This window comes from Podarcis gaigeae, assembly GCF_964106915.1.
Source record: "Podarcis gaigeae genome assembly, chromosome: 8".
NCBI lineage: Eukaryota > Metazoa > Chordata > Lepidosauria > Squamata > Lacertidae > Podarcis > Podarcis gaigeae.
The window spans coordinates 66,853,926-66,877,927 of NC_139684.1; the positions used below are offsets into that span (position 1 = coordinate 66,853,926).

A 24,002-nucleotide genomic window follows, 5' to 3' on the forward strand; every position below is an offset into this window, starting at 1 on the left:
CCAATCGACTGCATGGAACAGAAGTTTGGGCTAATGGGAAAAGAGGAAATGTTGTTTGTCTAGACAAAAAGCTTACAGAGGTCACATTAGTACTAATCACAAGCTCTCAACATAATTTTACAGCCTCGGTCGTATTTGGCCTGAACTTTTGTCATTATTTCTGTTGTATCATCTCAATCCTAATCAAGTCCCTTTGTCCTTCATCCCCTACTGCAACTTACTTAAACAGGTATTACTTAATCCTAGCATTGTTCTACTTGTCAATTTGGTCCAGCTGCAATATGCTAACAATGAACCTCAGCAATTCAGGTAACGCTTCAAACTTGGGATAGCTTTCCCCGCCCAGAAAACAAGAGTTCACTTACGTAGGCAGAAATGCCCCATACCACCAAACAAATCATCCCCCAATATCAAAGAGACCACCACTGTGATGTAAAGCAGGTCTGCAATTACAAAAACCTGGCCTGTAAAAGGAGACCTCATAAATGCTACTTGCTTTAGAGTAGGGGTCACCTTTGGTGTTAAGATAATAGTCAGGCAGCAACTCCCTGAGAAGTGAATTCTTAAAAGAGAAAGACCAGAACTAGCCAATGAACTAGAGGCTGGAAAGCCTCACTGAAGTTCATCACACCCGCTTTTATTCCTCATATTGAAGCTTCTCGTTGCTGTGCACAAGCGCTAAAGCAGTGGCCTACAGACTAAAAACTAAGGGGCCAAAAAGTGATGCTCAACAGGATCTCACGTTTATTATTGAGAAGTGATTAATGGTGAAAGAAAGGCAGCGCCCATTCCTCATTGGCTTAACAAGAAAACTGAAGAAACATTCACTACACAGTTTACAATATTTTTCTTCCAAAATTAATGTTCCTGTAAACAAACAAGTTTTTACCACTGTTCTCAGCCTTCAAATCAAATCAAGCCAGACTTAATCTGTAATCTATATAATGCACAAGAACAGAACATTTCTTAGGACTCTTCGTATTTGACTTTGAGAGAAAATGAACCACCCCTCAGACACGACCTTGCCGACAGATTCCATTCAAATCTTCTAGGCATAAAAAATCAAATTCTTCATAAAATTCCTCTTCCAGTCCATGGAAAAAATGTTATTTATTCCACTTTCCATGGTAGATGTCCAAAAGAAAGTCACAACTCGGTGTTCCAAGTGCAAATGTCAAAAAAAACAGAGGGAAGAGAGGTTTAGAAGGCCAGGAAACCAGGGAAGCGGCAGGTTTAAAAATTAGAGAAAAAGGCATATGCCACTTGCGGACTTTAAAATCCGATCAACATAGTAAAAAGACAAAAAAACAAAGCGTATGCTCTGAAATCACAACCAAAGCCAAAAGAAAGGGGACAGTTTTCACCTCTACTCTACCTAGAAGGGTTTTTTTTGTTTTTGTTTTTAAGTCCTATGTCTCTTGTGAAATTCCAATACTTTTTTTAAAACTGTAAGTTTATAAGAGTTTGTATGAAGTCAATGAAACAAGTTCTAATTTTCTCTGGTGTAGTTTTTCGTCCTTTCTGAAAGATATCCATGTTGCAGCATGTCTGCTGCAGTCTCTGTGGAAGGGCTCAGCATTTTACTTGACACGGCCTTGACGTTCCTGCAGGAGAGAGAGACAGAAAGGCGGCGGTTAGTGGCACGGCAGTTTTGTAAAACTTTTAATAGTATTATTTTCACTGCTGAATAGGTTAATGACTTAGGATGAGAGTCATTCTGTGGATATTCAGCTGAGCTGAGCTACCTCCTCATATTCCAAATATACCAGACAGCACCTGCTTTGTGCACATTTTAATCCCTAAAACATCTTTTGAAGCAAGCCAGTCTGTATCATGAAAAACATTCACTTGGGTCTGCGTCCTCCTAAAGACACCAATATTTCTAACAATCAGCAAATTTTTGGACCTTAACTAGATCAGGGTAGGCACGTGGCTCCCTCTAGATGTTGTGGACCACAACTCCAGTCATCCCTGACCATTGATCATGCTGGCTAGTACTGATGGGAGCTGTCATTCACAACACCTGGAGAGCACAATGTTGGCTACCCCAGAACCAGATAGTGGTAATTTCTGTTTCTTCTTCCTCTTTTACATTGTGAAACAATTAGTAAACAAGTGGCAATGCAATAGTTGGTATAAAGTGTGCTATCAACACACCAACTGAAAACTAAGCTATGAAGGCATAAAGCTCTCCAGAGGTGATGGCAACTGAAAACACAACACTTCCACTCAAAAGGTGTCAGGATAGAATTTAGCTGCATTCCATTCCATTTATATGAACAAACTATATGTAATCATGCTGCACCTTCCATTTACCTGATTATTTTATAATTTAACCGCTAAAAGCAGAAAGTTAATGTGGTCTGAACCTATACAGTGGTGCCTCGCAAGATGAAATTAATTCGTTCCGCAAGTTTCTTCGTCTTGCGAGTTTTTCGTCTTGCGAAACACGGTTTCCCATAGGAATGCATTGAAAATCAATCAATGCGTTCCTATGGAAACCACCTTCAGACCAGGTCCGGGGACAGTCTGTCCCCCGACCTCTTCTGAAGGCTGGGGGGGGGACAAGGGCTTTTCTTCCCACCCCCAGCATTTTAAAAAACCCCGGGACAGCGGAGGACTTCTCCGCTGTCCCGGGGCGATTTAAAAGCCCCCGGGAAGGCAGGCAGGGGGGACAAAACTTTTGCCCCCCGCCAGCCTTCAGAAGAGGTCCTGGACCTCTTCTGAAGGCCGTGGGGGGGGCGAAAGTCTTTGGTCCCCCCCGCCTGCCTTCAAAAGCCGTCCGGGACAGCGTGCGTTTCTCCGCTCTCCCAGGAAGGCAGGCAGGGGGGAGCAAAGAGGTCCAGGACCTCTTCTGAAGGCCGGTGGGAGGCAAAAGTATTTGCTCCCCCCGCCGGCCTTCAAAAGCCATCCGGGATAGCGGGAAGCGCTTCCCTGCTATCCCGGACTGCTTTTAAAATGCTGGCGGTGGGGAGCAAAGCCTTTCGGCCCCCGCCGGCCTTCCTGGACCTCTTCTGAAGGCCGGAGGGGGAAAAAGGCTTTGCTCCCCACCACCAGCATTTAAAAGAGGTCCCCGGAATTTTCCCTATGGGCTTGCTTCTTGCGAAGCAAGCCCATAGGGAAATTCGTCTTGCGAAGCAAATCGCAAACGGAAAACCCTTTCGTCTTGTGGGTTTTCCGTCTTGCGAGGCATTCGTCTTGTGGGGCACCACTGTATATTGCAGGACACTCAGCATGCATCCCATCTAAAAGATGAAGGCTAAGCTGCTAACTAGCAGCACTTCAGGAAGAGTGCAAAGAAATCCCTTTACTATTCAGGCATAACTGATCCCTTCAGGCTACTGAGAACATCATGTCAGCTGGTTATCACATGTTTGATACCAAGGCAGGGATGCCAACAGAGCAGACTCTGCTCCCATATAAATCTAAAGGAATGCAGAGACAAGCTTTAAGTTACATACTAATGCAAAGCTCCTTAATGGAAATTGTACTCCATCACAGATGTTTGCCTGGGCACTTTGCTGAACTATTGTAGACTTTTGATAGGCCAGTCTATTCAATAGGCCATTACCTATCAACAGTTCAAATCCCCATTTTTTCATTAACTTTCTAGATGGTCTTGGCAAAGTTGTAAGAAAAGAAAAGCTCTGCTGGGTCAAACTATAAGCCTATCTTATCCGCCATGTCATTCCCTTTGTGGCCAACCAGATTACCTTAGGAAAACCCCAATTGTCTCTTTTACTCCTCTGTCAAACAGGAATGTGAAAGATAGGACTATAATCTATGGGGAAAGGCTATTAATTCCACTTTCCCTTAAGGCTATTGATGAAACACAGGAACAACCCAATGCAGGAAAAAACAATCTAGGACTCAGCCCTCAACACTGTCAGAAGAGGATGACGGAAGAGGTAATGCTGCAAGATGTTATCTATCACAGAGTAAGTAGAAGAGCAGACACAGGTTACATGGGAAGACCACCTGACTTGGGACAAAATTTGGAATTTTACTTATCGGCAAGAAAATTACTTCTCCAGAGCAAAAAGCAAATGTAAGGTAAAGTACATCCTTTCTGATCTCAATGGATCACAGCTGCAACTGAGTAAGATATCCTTCCATAATTTATCCAGTGTTGTCTTTTGTTTTGGAAATCGTATCAGGTATACTATTCCAGAATGTTTCCTTTAGAACATCCTGCATGTAGACATTCCTGATCTAATTCCATCCCACAACACCCTGCTGCAGCCTTCCCCAACCTGGTGCCATCCAGATGTTTAGAACTCCAACTTTTATCAACTCCAGCCAGCAGGTCAGGGATTATGGGAGTTGTGGTCCAAAATATCTGAAGAACACCAGGACACCAGAAAAAGACTGCTTTAGAGGGTATACAGTGTGGCGAAGATGCAACGCCTGGTTTTAAGACTAAAACAGTGTAATACTCTAGCTAGTTGCAAGTTAACATAATTTAGTTGAGAGATTTGTGCCATAGTTTAGGAAATGTATGAAGGTGAATCAACAGGAAGCTTGATTTAAATGATGTTAGCTTTTTTCACATTTAATATACTGGAAAATTTGTGGAAGGAGGTTAAAAACAATAACAACAGTAATAACCATAAACTGTTTTTTTCTTTTTGCTAATTTTAATTAATCAATCTTGCCTGAGAGCCCAACAACATTCTTTCTTAATCTTGTTTCAGAGACAAGTGAAAATGTTTTATTCTACCAGGTGTTAGGGATTGTACTGAAAGTGTGTTTTTGTTTTAACAGCTTTATTAAAAATTTTCTGCAGTTTTATGCATTACATTTTTAAATTGTTTAATTCATGGTAACCTAGTTTGGGACTGTGTTAAAACATGGTACAGAAAAGTGGTCCTATATAAAAAGGTATCCAGAATCTTCAAGGGAAACATCACAAACAACACTTTAGGTTGTATCCAAGTAAGTCCCACTCAGAGGAGACCCATTTAAATTAATGAAACTAAGCAAGTAATATCCATTAACTTCAGTGGGTATACTTCGAGTAGGACAAGCACTGAACACAAACCACGGGATTATTGCAATCTAGCTGTAATCCAGAATTCAAGATCTGTGGCCAAGCTCTGCCTGTCTAGTTTAAGTCCTGGAGGTGATGCCCTCTATTGCTTGATTCCCACAACCATGTGTTTTCTACAAATTGAGTGTAGTTACTATAAACACCAAAGCCAATCTGAAATTTCTATAATGCACTAGCTATCTAACACAGCATTTCAAATACTATATAAGAATTTAGCTTCTGATAGATTTATCACCATACAAATTATATAGATTTACCATAATTTGAATGAAGTCATCGTTGTACAGCACCTAGAAAGCAATTAATGCTATTAGCTTTCATTGCACTGATAATAGCCTTGAAAACAAATGCTAGGGGCAAATCATCTGTCATATTCCCAAACCTGATGCCTTATGCATATGAAAGTTCTCTCTTCTGGAAGAAGAACGTATGTACACTATCAATGCAAACAAAGCAATGGACTAGGGGCCCAACTAAGATGTTGTATGTAAATTTATGTAAAATTCTCGTCAGCCATCTTGTCCCAATAGCTACACTCTTCAGCTTGTTCTATGTAAAAATTCAACTATGCTTAGGTCACTGGAATCATGCTTTCACGTTGCATGTTTCTCCTCTCCTATGTTCCAATTCACTCCCCACTTCCGGCAAACCACGGTGTGTCAGCATATCCAAAACTGAACAAACTGATTTGTGCAACCTCTGTTTTGCCTCCAAACAAGAACTAGAACTATACTATGGTTACACAAAGCAGAGGTGCCCTCCTTCACTTTGAATCAGGAAATCTGAGTGTGCAAGAGGAATAGGGAACATGGGAACTTAAGACACAGCCCCATCAGCCAAACCATGGTTTGCAAATTGCTTAATAGCCAATGGCTTGTGTCCAAAACACATTTGCTCAAGCATCTAAGCAGAAGTGCTTTTCAAGACAGCCCTCAAGATTTCGTCAACTTCACCAACCCATGACATATGCTAAAGTGTTTGATGGGACAAACCCTCACAAGCAGCTTTGATTTGCCTTCAAAAGAAGTGCTTTCCACTTTTGCAAATACAACTTTGTACACAAGGGAATGCATTGTGAGCCAATGGCATGGCAGTTATCATAATGTAGAACAGGGATGGGAAAAATCTGATAGCCACATTCTTTCATAGATCTTTTCAAGGGCTGCATGCATGGCACAAGGAAGGAACTAGAGGCAAAAGGAGGCAGCACAGTGGATGTGACTTTTCTGCTTGTGTAGTAGGCTACATTCTTGCCAGGGAAAAGACAGAGGTTTTTATATGGCCACGTGTTTATCCCACATGCTCATCTCTACATCCACTGTCCAGGCAAGAAAGAGACATTATCAAAGTTCAACCACACTGTCCAGGCAAGAAAGAGACATTATCAAAGTTCAACAACACATGCCAGCCACAGACACCCAAGGAAGGCATGAAGCAGCACAAGTTGGGGGGAGGGGCGCAGGTTGAAGAGGGGAGTAGCCAAAGAGAAAGCATCAAGGGCCAACCAGAGAAGCCTGGAGGGCCATATTCAGTCCCCGGGCATGAGGCTTCCAACCCTGACTGAGTACATTACACCAAACTCCTAACTAAAATGGCAGTGATGCTTCTTAACAAATCCTAGTAAGATACCTTCAAAACAACCTTTCAGAAACAACAGAGTAAGGAAACTTTTTGCAACTTTATTTCAGGAAGCAAAAACGTGACAGACATGAGGTGCTATTTAGAGATGCTTTTAAGAATTGGTAGCATTAATACACTTTGAAGTCCTATCAGAAGTTAGAATGAATAGTGTCTCACAAACTATTTTAATTACGTATTGTACAAATACTGACTATGCTTTGGGCACTGAGTTAATGGCAGGAGGTGGGGAGGTAAGGAGAAAGACCTATAAGGAACTGAAGGTTGCGTCAATGATTGAGTTCCACTGGTGCAATAGCATTTTCCTTTTCTCTCCTTCACACATGCGCCCCAAAAAAATGCTCTGGAAGGTCCCCCAAATCTCCAGCACTGATTTTGAGGGTGAACAGGGGACTGGAAGGAACAGGAGAGGAAGAAGAGGTTGCATTGTGCCAACAAAGCTGCAGGACTCTTACAAAATAGGTAAATGACATTTTCTGCATTTGTATCCTACTCAATGAACATGGATACAGTGGTGCCTCACAAGACAAAATTAATCCGTTCCGCGAGTCTCTTCATCTTGCGGTTTTTTTGTCTTGCGAAGCACGGCTATTAGCGGCTTAGCGGCTATTAACGGCTTAGCAGCTATTAACGGCTTAGCGGCTTTAAGAAAAAGGAAACAAACTCGCAAGAACTCGCAAGACGTTTCGTCTTGCGAAGCAAGCCCATAGGGAAATTCGTCTTGCGGAACGACTCAAAAAACGGAAAACTCTTTCGTATTGCGCGTTTTTCGTCTTATGAGGCATTCGTCTTGCGAGGTACCACTGTATAGGTTACTCTATTTTATCCTCACAAATAACCTTCTGTGTTGGATTAGGGTAAGCCAAAATTACCCAGCTCCTATCAGCCCCAGCCAGCATGGGCAAATGTTCAGAGGCACTGGGAAATGGAGTGCAACATCTGGAGCGCACCAGACAGTGGAAGGAAAAGCTGGGCTAAGAGAAAGCAACTGCCCCAAGGCCATCCAGTGAGTTTCAAGGCGGGTCTCCCCTGCAGCCTACTCTAACCACTGCCTCATGCTGGCTCTCTTAAGTTAATTTCATCTGTGAAATTCTGCACTGTGGCCATCATGCTCATATTTCTCTTACCATGTTTTTTTGTGTATTAGACAAGATTTTTTGACTCAAAAATCATGTTAAAAAACTGGGGTCATCCAATACACAGATAGTAGCATGGGGGACAGAAGCGGGAGCACAACTTCCCCCAATGCCACAGTGAGCAGGAAACAATCTAGGGAGTATTTCCTGCCCGCAGCTGCGTGGGGGGGGGGGGAGAAGCGGTGTGCCTGCCCGCCGGCTGGCAGGAACGCAACTTCCCCTGATGCCACTGCGCGTGGGAAACGTGGGGGGGGGGGAGAAGCTTGCAGTTGCATGGGTGGGAGGAGAAGCAACAACTCTGGGCCATCTCCCCTCATTTTCTTTAAACTGAGTCGCTAAAAATAGGGGGGTCTTATACATGGGGGCGTCTTATAGACTGAAAAATACAGTATCTTCACTCGTTTTTAAAACAGTCACAGGAACATAGGAAATTGCCTGATATTGAGTCAAACCACTGGTTCATCTATTTCAGTATTGTCTACCCTGACATGCAGTAGCTCTCCAGGGTTTCAGACAGAAGACATTCCCAGACCTAACTGAAAATGCTGGACCTGTTGATGCTCTGTCACTGAGCTATGGCCTTTCCCCCATATGAAGGCAACTAGCCCTCTGTTAGCAACTTGCCAAAATTTACTTTCAAATCCAAGCCTGTAGAATTAGGTACACACAAAAAACAGAGAATATTCTAAGGGGATCTGGTAAGAAGATTGAGGTACTTGCTAGTGTTATTACCCCAACTGAAATTTAAGTAGTGGCAAAATCAGGAAAAGTAGTGAAGAGCTTTCTGAACCCTAATGCTGCAAACCAGGCTTCATCACAGGATTCTGAAATATAGTTTGCCTGCTTACTGTTCAAACCATCCTGCTGCAAGAAGGAACAGAAAGTCTAGCTTGGCTATGGCTCTGACTCAAGGGCAAAGTTCAAGCCCCTTAAATCTAGTCCCAAATAGAGGCCAGAGCTTGAGGCTTGAGGACTAAGAACAGTGTTCAAATGACAGAGGTATAGGAGTGTCTTTAAGCCACAAGCTCCCCTCTGACTCCACTTTTGTTACAATCAATCATCTCTTCTAAACACACTAGCTTTGGGAGCAGCACAAAAGAAAAAGGGAGCAAATCTGAACACTCTGAATCAGAGCAAAGCAAATGTGTAAGTCACTGAACGCTCAACAACCAAGTTCCAAGTGCTTAGGTATAGTATTAATAGAATGTGACTACTCAGTGATTTACATTTCTGATATTTTTGGAGGAATGGAGCTCCCTTATGTGAAAGGTGGTCTCCACAGTCCATAGTTCCTCACTTAGTGATCACCAGACCAGGGAATTTACAGTTTTTCTATACTTGCTTGAATCAAGTTCTGAGCACTCATTTTTGTGGGGTTGGGGTTGTATTTTTTTTTTTTTTTTACTTATCCTGCTATTTTATTGATTATAACTATCAATAACCATAGAACAGAGAAGGCTTTCTTCCTTAAGTATGAATGGGAGACAGGCCTCTTGAAAGGAATATTCTCCAAATAACTCTCTAAGGAAAAAATGCTCGCCTAAATAGCTGCTGAGGCTATCAGAGGTGTGCGAGTCTCCAAGTGATTATGCCCACTCCTCTGGGCTTCTCACCCTCACAGTGTTTCTCTAACTTGGGCCTCCAGGTGTTGCTGGACTACAACTCCCATCATCCCTGACCACAACTTCCTGATGGGAGTTGTAGTCCAAAAACAGCTGAAGACCTAAGTTTGAGGAACATTGCTCTGAGATATGCAGAGAGAACTCTGGACAGCCAAAAACAAAAAATGCCATTGCAGAATGCAAATCTTTAGGCAAATTCTTAAAGCTCTAAACAGTATGTACTTTGCTTACATAGTCCAGAGCTCTAAGAAAGATGAACAAATATTTTCTATCAACAATGGAGTACTGTGGCACATTAAAAGCTTACCAATTTCACTGAGATTTACTTCCAAGTAGGTCATGTTAGGCAGAGATGGCCAACTGGCAGCCGATGATCCTGATATTGCATGTGACCACAGTTCAGTAGTGCAGAACATGCTTTGCATGCAGCAGGTCCTAGGCTCAATGTCTGACACTTCCAGTTAAAGGATCATGTTGCAGGTTATGGGGAAGACCATCTGCCTGAGACCCTGGAGAGCTGCAGGCGGAGGAGACAAATGTTCTAACTTGCAGCTTCCCAGGTTCCTATGATCCAATTTTATCCATCCTGAGAACATTTTCATAAGGATGTGGTAAAACATTAAGAGCTTCTCTCACCATGACTTCTGAAACTATTTTTAAGAGATGTTCCACTCATTACAGCTTTCTATTGGTTTTACATATGATGTCTCAGATATGCAAGACTGCAAGGAACTCATAAAAATGTTTCACACTTGCTGCCAGGTGGTGCTTTATTATAGAACCTGATCACTCATGAAGAAGTTGGTTGTGTAGCAAAATATACCTCTGCCCCCCCCCCCAAACACTGCTTGGAACATCAAGTGGTTCATGAGAATACAAAAAACAGCTGCTCTTGCCTGGGTTTAAGACTGTACAGTCAAAACTCGGTTGTCGAACATAATCCGTTCCGTAAGCCCGTTCAGCTTCTGAAACATTTGACAACTGAGGCACAGCTTCCGATTGGCTGCAAGAGCTTCTTGCACTCAAGTGGAAGCAGTGTTGGACGTTCGGCTTCTGAAAAACTTCGAAAACCGGAAGACTTACTTATGGGTTTTCAGCGTTTGGGAGCCAAAACATTCAACAACGGAGGAGTTTGGGAACAGAGGTTTGACTGTATCCCTACATTCTGACTGCTGTTAGGGTGCTACAGTTTCACAGAATATTGTTATAAATCTAAAGCCCCTTGAAAATACAAGTTTTCCCAATATTACCATGTCAAAGTAGCACTGGAGGAGTTACAGTATTAGGTGGATCCCCAACCAATGAAATTAACTGTAGCTTTAAAAAGTTACACTTCAGGCAAATTGAAGTGTTGATCTTTCAAAGAGCAGGGATGGAGAATCTCTTACCATCTTCCTGCCATCTGTCAAGAAAACAAGCTCTTTGAAAAACGACCTCTGTTACAAATGACAGTGGACCAATAAGCCTTATGCCACTTTACAGGTGCCTGGACAACTTAGATGGGGAAGTTCTTCTCCAGAAGCCAACAGAACAGGCTACAGAGGATGACATGCACCACTTCTGCTTAAAACCATTACTACATCCCATTAAAAGTAAAAGTCAGCTCCCACTTAAAGAGTTTCTGCCTATTCATGGCTAGGATCAGATTCTCATAACATGGAGGACACATCCAAAACTGATATGCTAAACACTGAACTATTACAAACCAAACCACTTTTAATGTACTTTTCAGACTGTGGCAGTCTTATATAAAACAAATGTACAGACTTTTTAAAAAAATCACTTTGCTTAGACAATACTAGGGACAAAATAATACTGTTTTTATTTGTCCATTTGAGGGTCCACTGATCTAACTCCAAGGAGGAACAAAAGGCAACTCATGGAGCTTTTAACTTAAAAGCATGCTTTTCCAGCAGCGTATCAGCTTTTAACATTGTCTGCATTGCTGTTAATACATAAGCTGAATTTTAACAAAAGTACTACAATTTTTAAAAGGAGTGCCTGAAAACATCAAGTACCCACTGGACTTGAAAGAATTAATATACTTCTACTGCTCTGCCATTCTTCCTTCCTGCACCTTCTTTGAAGTTCTACAAACCATAAACATAAGCACCTCCAAGGTCTATTTTGCCCACTTAGTTTTGCTTCCTTGCTCATTGCATTTTTACAACATAGGTGCCTCATAAGCCACTATTGTAAAAATGCTGGAGGTCGTATTTCAGTCTTTAAAAAAACAACACCCTTCAAAGTTCGCGAAGTAACCTGAGACCCATAGGTGGTTGTACGCATTAACCTTTCCCATGCAACATTTTTTAAAGAGCGTGTGCCCTATTATTACTCATTCAATTTATTACCTGCCCTTCACCATGAGGTCCTAGGGTAGGTTACAACCATTTCTTCATCATCAGTGCCAGAAAACCTGCACTTATGTATACCAAAAGGGGAAGCAAACACTTATGCTGGTTTGCAGTGGCATACATTTGGAATTATTCTAGTCCATACATGCATCTGTTGAAGGGAGTCTATCTTGTGAAGAGTTTAGGCCATAATAAATTTGTTAGTCTTTGAGATGTCACAGGATTTGTTTTAGTGTTAATGCTGTCATCCCACATGTTTCTGATCCAGCAAAGGAGATAGGGAGGAAAATCTTTTATTTCCCCTTCAGTCCTCCAACCCAGGGTTGCAAGCAGAACAGCAGCACTGGATTTCATCCTTACTCTGTACCAGGAATTTGGCACCTGCAGCCCTCCAAATGTTGTTGGACTACCCATCAGCCCCAGCTGGCTCAGCCAATAGACAAAGATTATGAGAGCTGGAGTCCAACAACATCTGGAGGGCCAGAGATTCCCCATTCCTGATGTATATGAAGTATCTTTCAAAGACCTACATAAGAAAACTAATGCAACTGGCTTCCGATGCCCAACGGAGGTATGGACTTGTGTTCCTCAAAAGACAATCCTCATGTCATATGAGATGGCTTTTTTTGAAACAGTGAAGTTTCATAAGCAGTTTGATATGAAATAAGGGCCTCCTATTCAGAAGTCAAGTATTCCACCAGATGTTATCAATGCCTTGGACATGCCCAAAGTAGGTGTTTGGATCCTGCCCTATGTTTCTACTTCCCATTTATTAGCATCTTCTCACCAAGAAGCAACACTTTCCTCAGCATATCTTTTAGAGATGTCAAGTTAATTTTATTGCTCTAGTCAAAAGACCATAGGTATAGGAATACAAACAAACTGCAAGTACAAAATGGGGAAATCATATTAAACGTTTTGGCCAAAAACAAAAATGCAGTCATACTTTTCACTGAAGCTCAACAATTTGATCTCCGTTAAAGTCACACATGAATAAGACTGCAAGAACCCTCATCTAGCCCTTTCACTGTGTCAGTGGAAAGAGGCCTATTTGAAGTTTGCTAACAGTATTCCAATATAATGTATTTTTGTGCTACACAAGCTTCTCAATAATTGTTTACAGAGCAATGACACCCCCTTCAAACTCACTTATAAGGAGGAGGAGGCCATGGTCATATAATCACACCTAATTCTTCCCCTTTGTTTCTACTCCCTACCAAATCCTGGCAGTTTGGCAAGTTACCTTTTTCACATTTTCCTCCTCCTCTTGGCGTTTCTCATAGTGTGAGAAGTCATCAAAGATGGAAGTGGTGTGCTTGTAAGTAGCAATGATTTTCAGCACCTGCTTAGCCTTTTCCAGAGGAACCTCCTGAGTGTCCCTGGAGTTGGTCACTGGTTTATTCTCATTGTTCTCTAGGCGAATGTGCCGCAGTTGGCTGTTGGGAACGTCCTTCACAAAAATCCACCGGACATCAAAGCGTCCCTTCCATTTGTCCTGGGACCACACGCCTGCGCATGTGTTGTAGTCCACAGCAGATTTCATTTCTGCAACTCCGCAGAAATGACCACTGCCATTGACACTGAAAAGTAAGTAAACAGGACCTTTTCCATTCATGGAGCGGTAAGCAGCATCCAGTCTCTTATTACCATGCTCTGTACTGCACCAGATGTTATATTTAATGGAACGGTGGATATCATCCTCAGAGTAACTCTTGATAATGAAAACCCGACCATGTTTCGGGTTCCAGTCAAAATCCTTAGGGTTATAGTTGTTGATGGACCTCAACTTCTCCAAGACTGGGTGTGGCTCCGAAGGGGCAGAACCAGAAGTGGCCTGAGATTGTCCAACTGCACTACCATCCACTCCATTCTGGCCAAACCCATTGCCACGGTTACGAGGTGCAACCCAGCGGGCAGGCTGAGCTGCCTGTTGCTGCACTGGCAGCTGAGTTGGTTGGGGTGGTGGAGGTGGCAGGGGTTGTGGCTGTTGTCCAGCGGAAGGCTGCACAGCTGGAGGGCTGTTACTCATTTGCTGACCCATCGGTTGGGGAGATATTTGGGTTGGTGGTTGACCAATATTCTGAACTAAAGCCTGGGAAGCATTTTTTGTCACTGGCCCTTTGTTATCCCAAGTTCCAATATCCATGTTATGTTTTATGGGAGGTGGTGGAAGACTTGTCCCTGCAATGCCATTCTTGGTCTTCAACTTGGGTTGCTGTTTTGCAGGTTTGCTGGCAATATCAGCCCAGGATGCTGGCTTTGGAGGAGCAATGGTAGCTGGAGGCAAGCTATTGGAAGCTACAATATTGCTGGCAATAGACCCACTGCCAACAGCAGAGCCAACAACTTTTGGGACGTTGCTTGCTACATCAGTGCTGCCTAGCTTCAAAGCTGCCATCCCTTGGTCAATGGTATTCATGCCAGGTGCCTTATTCAGGGTCTCGCTAGCAAAAGCAGACTGTCCATCAATCATGGCTCCACCCAATGAGCTTGGTGCATAAGCATAGTTGCTACTATATCCAGAACTTTGAGTTGATTGCCCCTGAGAACTGTTATTGCCCCAAGCTGAGAAGTCAATTCCACTTGGAAAAAAGTTAAAGCCATGCTGTCCAAGAAATGGTGTGCTGCCAAGGGCCCCTGGCTGTCCAAACATGGCATCTGGGAGAAAGTGAGGTTCTCCATTGCTTATCTGTCCATAAGATGTTAAGTAGGGCATTGGTGGATCACCCCCTGTAGACCAAGCAGCTTCACCCAAAGAGTAGGAGAATCCAATGGATGGACTGTAGTAATTCGGCATATAGGAATCAGACATTGCAGTGTACGCGTTGTTCTGGAAGAGAAAAGCAAGAACTGAAGAGTTAAATGAATAGCACATTGCAGCATGAAACAATATATGCTTTCCACAGACCTTTCCCCCACATTGAACTTTCAAGGCAAGCCTATTTACTGAAACCTGTAGCTAACACTGAACACTTTCGTCAAGTTGCTTTGAGACTTTTTATTGTACAAAACAACTGACAAATGAAATAATAAAATTAAAAATAAGCTACGTATTGGTTTTAAAGTATCAGTGAAAATTGAATCATTCTGCATTTTACCCTAAACCACAAAGATATTCCAAAATGTGCCCACTTGTCTAGCACATGTGGTGTTTGCACTTCTTACCTATATTGTGGGTTAGCAGGATATAAACTAAGATTACTGTACTAAAAGTAATCACAATTAAGGCTAAGTAAATTGATAAGTGCAGTAGACACCATTGATACAATCAAAGGTTGTTGGCATATTGATACCAGTGAAGAACAGAAAGCAAATAACAGGTTTCAAATGATGACTATTACGTGGTTACCAGGCTGGTAAAACTTAATATTTCCTTACAAAGGCACTTGGAGGTCTTATTACAATCAAAATTTATATATTTAACAAAATTTAGACACGTAAATACTTCAAACAAAAATGAAAAAGTGAAGGGAGGGCTCAGTTCTTGCAACTCTTTTTTTCTTTCTAAATAATTTGGTGCAGTTTAAACTTACATGCATTTGGGCTCAGAAAACATTAAGATCCAAAGTGGCTCAAACGTTTGAAAGTATCTGATTGGTGCTTCACAAAGCACTAGCACATTAAGGACTTTAGCCCAAGACATTATCAAGATCACTGTATTTTACCACTGATAAAGAGTTCTGACCAGGTTGTATTTTAACTGTGTTCTTTACACTTGACTGTGGGTTGAAAATTCACTACAATTTCAAATTTAAAAATCCAAATAAAGTTCAGAATAGTTTTTAATTATGTGTTTATTATTTGAAGTTATGAAGTTGTTTCTGGGGTTTATACCCAGAGTCTCTGCCAATAACTAAGAATTAACCTTACATTGAACCCCACTCTACCAATAAGAAGGGATAATGCATTTTCTATGATCTACCAGTACGTATAAGATTTAAAGAAATGTAGACAAAACCCACGCTCCAGTTAGTGGGCACATTTAGAGTTCCCCCTGTACAAGCCATAATAAGATGTGCACAGCTGTTGGACAGCACCCATGAATTTTTGTATGTCTCTTGATCTTCCATCAAGAAGCCCAAAGTAGTGAGGCAGACTAGGTTGAGATACTAATTAATTTGCCTAAAGCTTCATCTTGTTCTAGAATGCAAGATCATAGGTGAAAGTTATTTGATCATTCAGCTACAATATAAGTTGTCGACCCCACAGCAGCAGAAACATTCCTTCTTGATAAAGTGTTCTCATTTAAACATCTCTCAGCCCATGTTACTTGTTCAGCAGACCCACATAAGGTGAGAACAGCAACAAGCTATGAAAGGATAAAATCTTTGTCTCTGGACCTACAAGAATGAGTAGTTTTGTATTTGACAAGTCTCAGATTTCAAAGCTATTTAAACCAAGACCCTCTTCATGTATTTTGCTGTGTAGTCTGAGTAGATTATAAGACTGGGCACAGGACACCCAGCTCAAGGAAACACCTTACAGTGTCACTCTACACCTGGGAGCCAGCCCAACACTCGGCAGCAACTGGTGAGTTGCCTAAAGGGCTTTTGGAGACCAGGGAGAAGCTCCCTGCAGGAAGCATAGGATAGATTCAACTAATGTAAGAAAAACATTCAGATACATTGGGAAAAGGGCTATGGCTATGCTTCATAAGCCAACGAACAGTTTCCAGAGGCTGCAGCAAGGATTCCTCCCTTGTCATCAGTAAGGTAGGACCTGTAATTCATCCCCCTATCCATGAAAGACACAGACACCTTGCAGAGGATGTGCCATGAATGCTGCAACTTATATTTATTGGCTTCAAATGGAATACAAGCTGTGATGGAGGGCGAGGGGATCATACACTTCTGAATGTGTGAGAAGAAACTTTGCAGGTGGTGGAAAGAACTGCCTGATTTATGCCAAGCAAGGAGACCACACCTGCTAAAATTATTAATACCCGACTGCCTCTTTAGCACCATGTGCACAGCGGAAGAACATATGCAGTTCTGCACATACAACCTTATGGTTTCTAGAAATAATATTAAGTTATGAGCAGTTCAAAAAGTAAGTGGCATCTCCGCCTTGTGCAGCTGCATTGTAGATCACTGAAGTACAATCTTCCGCTCACAGCACTAACCTTTAGACTGGCATAGGATTAGGTTGCAAAGGTACTATAGCACAGGTAGGAAACCTATGACCCTCCAGATTTTGTTCAGCTACAACAGCTTCCCAATCATGCTGGCTGGGGCTGACAGAAGTCCAATAGCATTTGGAGAGACACAGGTCACCCATACCTGTACTGTAAGCAAGAAAGTTCTCATTCATTCACAATAATTCTGTGATGTATGCTCATCAATGGCCAATGCCATAATATCTGTACCATAACTGCTGCTACTAAAAGAATGAAAAGTTGGCAAATTCAACCTCTCTCTGCTTCAGGAACCTACATTACATTTAAGTGTTGACTTAGACCCAAACATAACATTAAAGGCAAATCATGGCTGTCACAAACCCACAACTCCCTAATGCTTAAGGATAATGGCTTGTATCCAATGCTAGTACTACTCAGACTGGACCCATTGAAAATAATAACCATGATGAAGTTCAGTTTGTTAAATTTGGTGGGCCTGCTCTTAGTAAAGTTCAGCTGGACACAACTCAATACATATGGCATGATAATGTTCAGTTTACCCACTACAAAACTTTGTATCACAGGTGTGATGTGTGGCAGGAGTAGCAACTGATCATGTCATATCACTCCACATTGTTAAAGTTTTTTAAAAATATCATCAAGAAGTGAGGCGGGGAGGGGCGGCAGACAACAAGCATGTCTGCTTCTTTTGAGAGCACTCATGGTGATTCTCATGTCCAGTTTGGGCTTTCCTACCCGCCAGTTTCAAATAGGACATAACACAGTCACTGTAGAAGCAGGAAAACCAACTGTGGTTTCTTTCAGATAACTGAACTGATCAAAGAGTGAGAAAAGGAAGAATCTGACATGCTAAGAGAGTGAAAATTTGAAACTAAGGGTTGTATCCAACAAAGTTCAACTCAGAGAAGACCCATTGAAATTTGTGGACATAAGTTAGTTATGCACATTAACTTCAATGGGTCAATTTTGATTAGCACTAACTTTGGGCGCAGCCCTAAGCCTTTCAAAGGATGAACTTATGACCTGCAAGTCTCTGTCATTAAACTGAAATATCAATTGCCAGCATGACATCACATTAAATAATCATTGCAAAATGTTACTTCTGTAAGCTCTTTTGAGGCTATGCATTTGAGATGTACTCCAGGAACCAAACAGCTCCCCCAAGGACCAACTGCTTTAACAGTGTAAACATATCTCTCAAGCCTGCCAGAACTCTTCCTTTTAATGCCAGCAAATAAACAGGCATTAATGGCATAACTGAGCATACTGTTGCACACAAAAACCATGAATTTTTAAATCTTAATTGAAGTTAATCAAGAATATGTTCCACCACCACCTAAAGATTAAGGATGTAAACTGATAGCACTGGGCTCACTGTATGCTGGATGTGCTCCACTTCACAAAACACTGACACTGGTCCAGTTCACCCACACCCAAATTTATTGCAGAACCGGGGGCGGGGGGGGGGGGGGTAGGCACATAAAAACCCCTCATTGATCTTGATCAGGGGTCAGCAACCTTTTTCAGCCAAATTCCTATGCCCCAGAGATGCATTTTAAATAAAATCACACATTCTACTCATTTAGAAACACCAGGCAGGCCCACCAAATAACCCAGAGATGCATTTTAAATAAAAGGACACATTCTACTCATGTAAAAACATGCTGACTCCTGCACCGTCTGTGGGCCAGATTGAGAAGGCGATTGAGCCGCATCCGGCCCACGGACCTTAGGCTGCCTACCCCTGATCTTGATAGTGAACTGTCATTGAACTGCCCCAAATGCAAAACTGACCACAATAATCACCCACTACTTAACAAAATCTCTCTTGTTTACAGAAGACCTACTACTTAAGAAATTGAAGAGCTGAAGAGTACAAAGATGACATTCCATATCTAGCAATGCAAACTTTCCAAGGCGAAGACTAAGGATTATAATGTAACAACCAAGGCCCAGTTAATGAAGTGGTAAAACCAAGGTTCCCTACATCCAAAGGCATAGTTATCTCAAGCCTACCAATATTAGGTTGACATCTACTTCACAAATAAAGCAATGCTTTAATTTGGAGTTTAAAAGTTGGCATCTAGGGGCTTCCTCTCATCTTGATTGACTTTTTGTTGGCATCGTCTACCAGTAGTGAGGGGTGTGATGATAGGAACCCAGGCGCAAGTAGCACCCATGTGCACAATTTTTTTATTAACAAAACACTGGGCAATGATCAGGGTAGAGGGGATCAGCGTTAAGCAAAATCAAATGAGATTTAAGACTGTCCAGGACTCTGCTCTGATTGAAAGCACCCTGGATAACTCCAGCCAGTTGTCACAGGCTGCCAAATAGATCCATTTTCCTATCACTTTAGATGCATCCAGGTGACTGTTTTCTGGGACTGCCACTCTAATGTTCAATCATGTCCAGTAGGGAAACTGTTTTTGAGCCCCCAAATCTAATTATTTTTCACCATGGTACAAATAAGTAATTGCAACATACTGTGCTCTGGAAGAACAAATCACATGGTTTTGCTATCGCTACTACAAGGCCTGTAAGATATTTACACAATTACTCAAAAATTTCCATTCATTCCTGGCAGGGAATTCCTGAAGCACTATGAACCACCCAGCTCCCTGTAAACTTCCAAGCATCACAGGATTCCACCCTCTACTATTTAACATGTATATATAACATAAGGCCACTAAGCAAGATCAAGTGAAGACCTGGCATGAGGTGTCATAAGTACGCTGGTAACACCCAGCTCTTTTCTTTTCATCCGACCAAGGTCCTGTAGTCAGTTTACTTGATATCCAGGGTAAGTGGGGAACGGGATGCAGACAAGCCAACTGGAGCTGAAGCCAATAAAAGTGAGGTAATGATGAGTAGCAGACCTTTGATTGCAGGAAAATAGGAACATCCAGCATGTATGGGGGATGGTCTGCCCTGGGTTCCTCAGGTTTACATGCATGGAATGTTCCTATATCTGTTCATACAGCTGTAGCTTCAGTGGCATGAACACTTTTCACAAAGTTATCAGCAGAAAAGGCAACTGCCCCTTCTTATCAATTCAGAATTGAAAGTCACCTGTTGTGCCTTTGCAACTTTGAATGTTTTTGCAATGTTTTTTGAATGCTACTGCAATGTTTTTACCTGCCTACAGCTAGTCTTGACACATCAGTGATTGGGAACACCTTAAAACATGATTCAAGAGGCAATGGTCTTCTGGGAACAATTCAAGATACTCATGTATCCAGGAAGCACTGAACAGCTTGAGGCTACTTTAATCCTGTCACAAACTGACTAGATGTGTCTACGTGATCATGCTAAATGTGCACTAGAATACACTATGGCATGCGGTAATGTATTATTGGACAATGATGGAATTCTCTCCCAGCAGATCCCAGCCACAGTGTGAACCTAAACACCTTCCAGAAGTAGGGAGAATAATGGCTGTCTTTAAGTAGTCAAAATGAAACTTTTAGCTCTCATCTAAATCAGAAGACTGAATCTAACTAAAGTAGAAGCACCTCTCCTTTCACACACAATTAAACTGCTGGTGAAGATCAAAAAGGTAAGTGTTCTAAATGAGATCTCCTAGAACTAAGTCATTCTGTACTCTGATTTATTCTACAAGTCTAAGCACATTTACTTCAAAGCAAGTCCCAGTGAAATCAATGGCACTTTTACAGTTTAGCTAATTGCAGAATTTCAAGCACAGAATTTAGGATGTAAGTGTGCTGAGGATTGTGGCCTTGGTCCACTAAAGAGGCTTAAACAATTTATACAGATAAAAACAGAGATAGAAGTTTATATGTAGTCTACACTTCCTTTAGGAAGCTGAAAGAAGTTTGCACCGGGTCCCATGTTAAGGAGAACTGGGTGAGGAGTTGGGGGGGGGGGATATTTACTTAATGCTAGGTTTGCAACATTTATAAGCATTGTTCAGCTAACACTCAGTTGTTACCACATGCTACCAGCACAGTGCACTGCATATTTCCATATAAGTTACATATGAGTATCTATATAGCATTGCCAGTTCAGTCAGCCATTAGTTAACTGTACAATGTCAAGCCCAAAAGGCATCCTGAAAGCTAGATAGCAGAAAAGGAAACAATTACTAATAATGCACCCCACCCATTAAACAAATAGGTACGTTTTCTATCACTCACCGGTCTGGCCTGAGGACTCAAATAAGGTTCAATATCATCATCATTTAATCCATCTTTCTGATGCACCGATCCATTTTGCACTAAAAACAAATGTATAACAAGCATTATTCAATACCAATCTAGTTTATTCTATCTTGTCTAAAAACCACACCCTGTGACCTAGAAAGTCTTGCCACCTGGTCCCTATTTCTGCACATAGAAAATGAAATATGTCAATTTTCCTTCTGTTTCAATTCTGCCCCCTTCCACTGTAAAGGTTGGGGAACTAAAAGGCAAATTACTCCCTGTATATGCTGCCATTATCAAACACACAACTGAACTCTCTTTACACTGTTTACAGCTACATGAGCCACAAAAAGCATCTTTTAGCTTTACATTTAACCTTAGTTAAGGAGCAACTTCATTAATAGGAACTTTCCCCTTCGAGCAGCCCATCTCATATGCACAAGCATTTCAAAGTGAGGCAGGGAGAAACACAGGTACAGGCTTTGGCAGAATTTTGTTCTGCAACTGGAACCCATGAAATGATCCCCTTAACTTTTTTTAACATTACAAACTATTCTCATTTATATGGCCTTTTAAAGCTTCTCTCCTTTATGTTCACCTTAAAAGATCTGTAGAAACTTAATGAGTCCATTCCTTCTCCTGTAGCCTGAATATTCAGGCAAACCACCAATCTCCAGTTATTCACTGCCACCAATTTTGCTTAAAGGATCTCCTCCTGAAAAAGCTGTCAAAGGGCCCTTTTCTGAGCTGTTATCTTCATATTGCAATCCAAGGATAACCAATGGGGCAGTTTCCAGATGTTGCTAGACTACAACTCCCATCATACCTGACCACTGCCCATGCATGCTGGAGAATTAGGGTCCAACAACATCCGGATGGCACCACAATTACTACCCCAGAAGTAAGCCATAGATTATCTTTTTATTAAAACTTGCTGTGTTTGTGTGTTGTTGTTTTTTGCTTTTGCTTTGAGGGTGGGTGAAGCCTAGAGAAAATGGGAACATGCAATACCCCCTCAGTCCACTAACATAAACTGGCTACTGCCACCTTTTAATGTGCACTGCACCCTCTTAACTATGACTCACTTCTGCAATTAGCTCAAAACGTTAATTTCCAAGCACCCAGCTCCTTGCTCTGCCGAATTAAAGAGCCCATTAAATACGTCACACTTTCCCTCTTAACCAGGGATAACTTGTCACTCTCATCTCAATCAACTAATTTGGGATTCCCTTACACCACACATACACACATATATATAACTAGAACGAAGTTTTAAACCGTAAGGCAATGACGACTTCCTCCAGTTTCCCCCCCCCCCAGGGGGCATCATTGCTTACGGGAAAACACGCTGCATTCCTCCCTGCCACGTTCTGTTTCATTTTATTTCTCAAAAGTCACACGGATACGTATGTGTGTTGCCCATGCGGCAACCCACGCTACGGTTTCCTGGAGAGACGGCGGCACGGCAGGAACTCGCCTCACCTGCATGCCTTTCAGGAAACAAGAGGTCCGATCGAAAAATGGGACGGGAGGCGTCCCTCCCTTATCCTCCATGAACGGAAAACGCGCTATCTTCCCACCACCCACCCTCCACCCACCCAAAAAAAGGAAAACACCACCTCCCCGGCCACCCCCCATGGATCTCTCCCGGTCCCGCCACGGCGGCTGGTCCCTCAACTCACCTTTGGTGCCTTGGCCCTTAGGTCTCTGCAGCGGCGGCGGCGGCGGCGCAGCGGCGAGGAGAAAAAGAGAAAGAAAGGGAAACATAAGGTGATGAGGCAAAAAGAGGAGGAACCCGAACACCGAGTCCGACGGAGACGCGAAGGAAGAGAAGAGCCGGAGAGCAAGACCTAGGCCTCTCCGCCTGCCTCGGGGAGGCTTCGGCGGGAGGAAGGCCGGGCCCTGCTTGACGGCGGGGGTTCGTTTGAAACGGGAGCGACGCGAGGAGAGGAGGGAGGGCGCGCGGGGCCTCCTCGCTGCCCGTTTATGCTCCCCCCCACCACAGCCGCCCGGTAGGCCCGAAGCCGGGGCCTTTCCCAGCGCGGCACCTCCAGCTCCCCGCCGCCGCCAGCCAGTTTCACCCCCCACCCCGGTTACCTGCTCCAAGAGGCTGCTGGCCGACATGGCTCCGTGCGGCGGCGTCTGGCGGCGGCCTCGTTCCGAGGTGAGCTGCGCCGGTGAGGCGAGGGGGGGCCCGGGGGGAAGCGAAGGGGCGGGGGCGATAGTGGTGGCGGAGACCGCGGCGGCTTTGTCCGGGGAGCGAGGAGGAGGAGACGACACACCGCGCGGCTCGCTCTCGGCTTCCTGGCGGACTCTGACTGGCTCGCCCCGCCCGCGGCTCCGCCCGCTTCTCGCCTCGACGCTCTAGCCCCCGTCCCTCTACCACAACAACCCCCACTCTCTATGGTCCGCCCCCGCGGGCGCACGCATGCGCGCACTCGGCGAGGGTTGGGTGTCACGCGGTAAAGGGAGCGCGCGGTGAGAGACCGCGCTGGGGGGTGAGAGAGGGGAAGATGCGGGGGCAGAGAAAAGCATGATGGGTAAATGTGTTGAACCGCTCTGGGAAAGGGGTGGGGCGATGGAGGAGGAGGAGGGAGAGTTGTCACTAGCGCCCCCTTCCGGAAAGGTGCTGTAAGTTTTATAATATGTAGAAAAATGCAGCCAAGGAAGACGGGGGAGGCTGTTAATTTATTGAAAGGGGGCCTATGCCTTTAACAACCTTGGCTGCTTTTTTATTATATTTTTAATAAAACGCGCGCACACACGCACAGCCATGGGCGTACCCGGAGGGCAGTATACTTAACTAACTGACCAATCAAGTCAGTTCTACCCCCCCCAACCAAAAATCCTGGCTTTGCCCATGTATATAGTTTAAGGCCCTAGCAGATGCAGGTGGCAT

The 24,002-nt window shown here is 43.2% G+C and overlaps 1 protein-coding gene across 4 annotated transcripts; it reads right to left on the reverse strand.

The window, feature by feature from the left end:
* Nucleotides 1-721: 721 nt before the first annotated feature.
* YTHDF2 (YTH N6-methyladenosine RNA binding protein F2) lies at nt 722-23,664 on the reverse strand. Of its 4 annotated transcripts, XM_083750788.1 has the most exons (7): nt 23,201-23,464; nt 22,786-22,810; nt 21,098-21,177; nt 19,652-19,780; nt 13,047-14,633; nt 5,308-5,340; nt 722-1,604 (listed from the first exon to the last, which is right to left on the reverse strand). In XM_083750788.1, exons 1-7 carry the CDS (start codon nt 23,225-23,227, stop codon nt 1,581-1,583), a joined length of 1,905 nt encoding a protein of 634 aa, XP_083606914.1. In that variant the 5' UTR covers nt 23,228-23,464; the 3' UTR covers nt 722-1,580. The 4 variants fall into 4 exon arrangements, with proteins under 4 accessions (XP_083606914.1, XP_083606916.1, XP_083606915.1 ...); XM_083750790.1 differs by lacking the exon at nt 19,652-19,780 and having other exon boundaries at nt 23,201-23,664; XM_083750789.1 differs by lacking the exon at nt 5,308-5,340 and having other exon boundaries at nt 23,201-23,514.
* Nucleotides 23,665-24,002: the final 338 nt, after the last annotated feature.

What these genes read in the sequence shown, in the direction of transcription:
- YTHDF2 (XM_083750788.1), bottom strand. Translation starts at nt 23,227, where the DNA reads ATGTCGGCCAGCAGCCTCTTGGAGCAG. An exon ending in CCAGCAGCCTCTTGGAGCAG is followed by an intron (nt 22,811 to 23,200) that starts GTAACCGGGGTG and finishes CCGCCGCTGCAG; the next exon opens with AGACCTAAGGGCCAAGGCAC. An exon ending in CTTATGACACCTCATGCCAG is followed by an intron (nt 14,634 to 19,651) that starts GTCTTCACTTGA and finishes TTTCTCTTCCAG; the next exon opens with AACAACGCGTACACTGCAAT.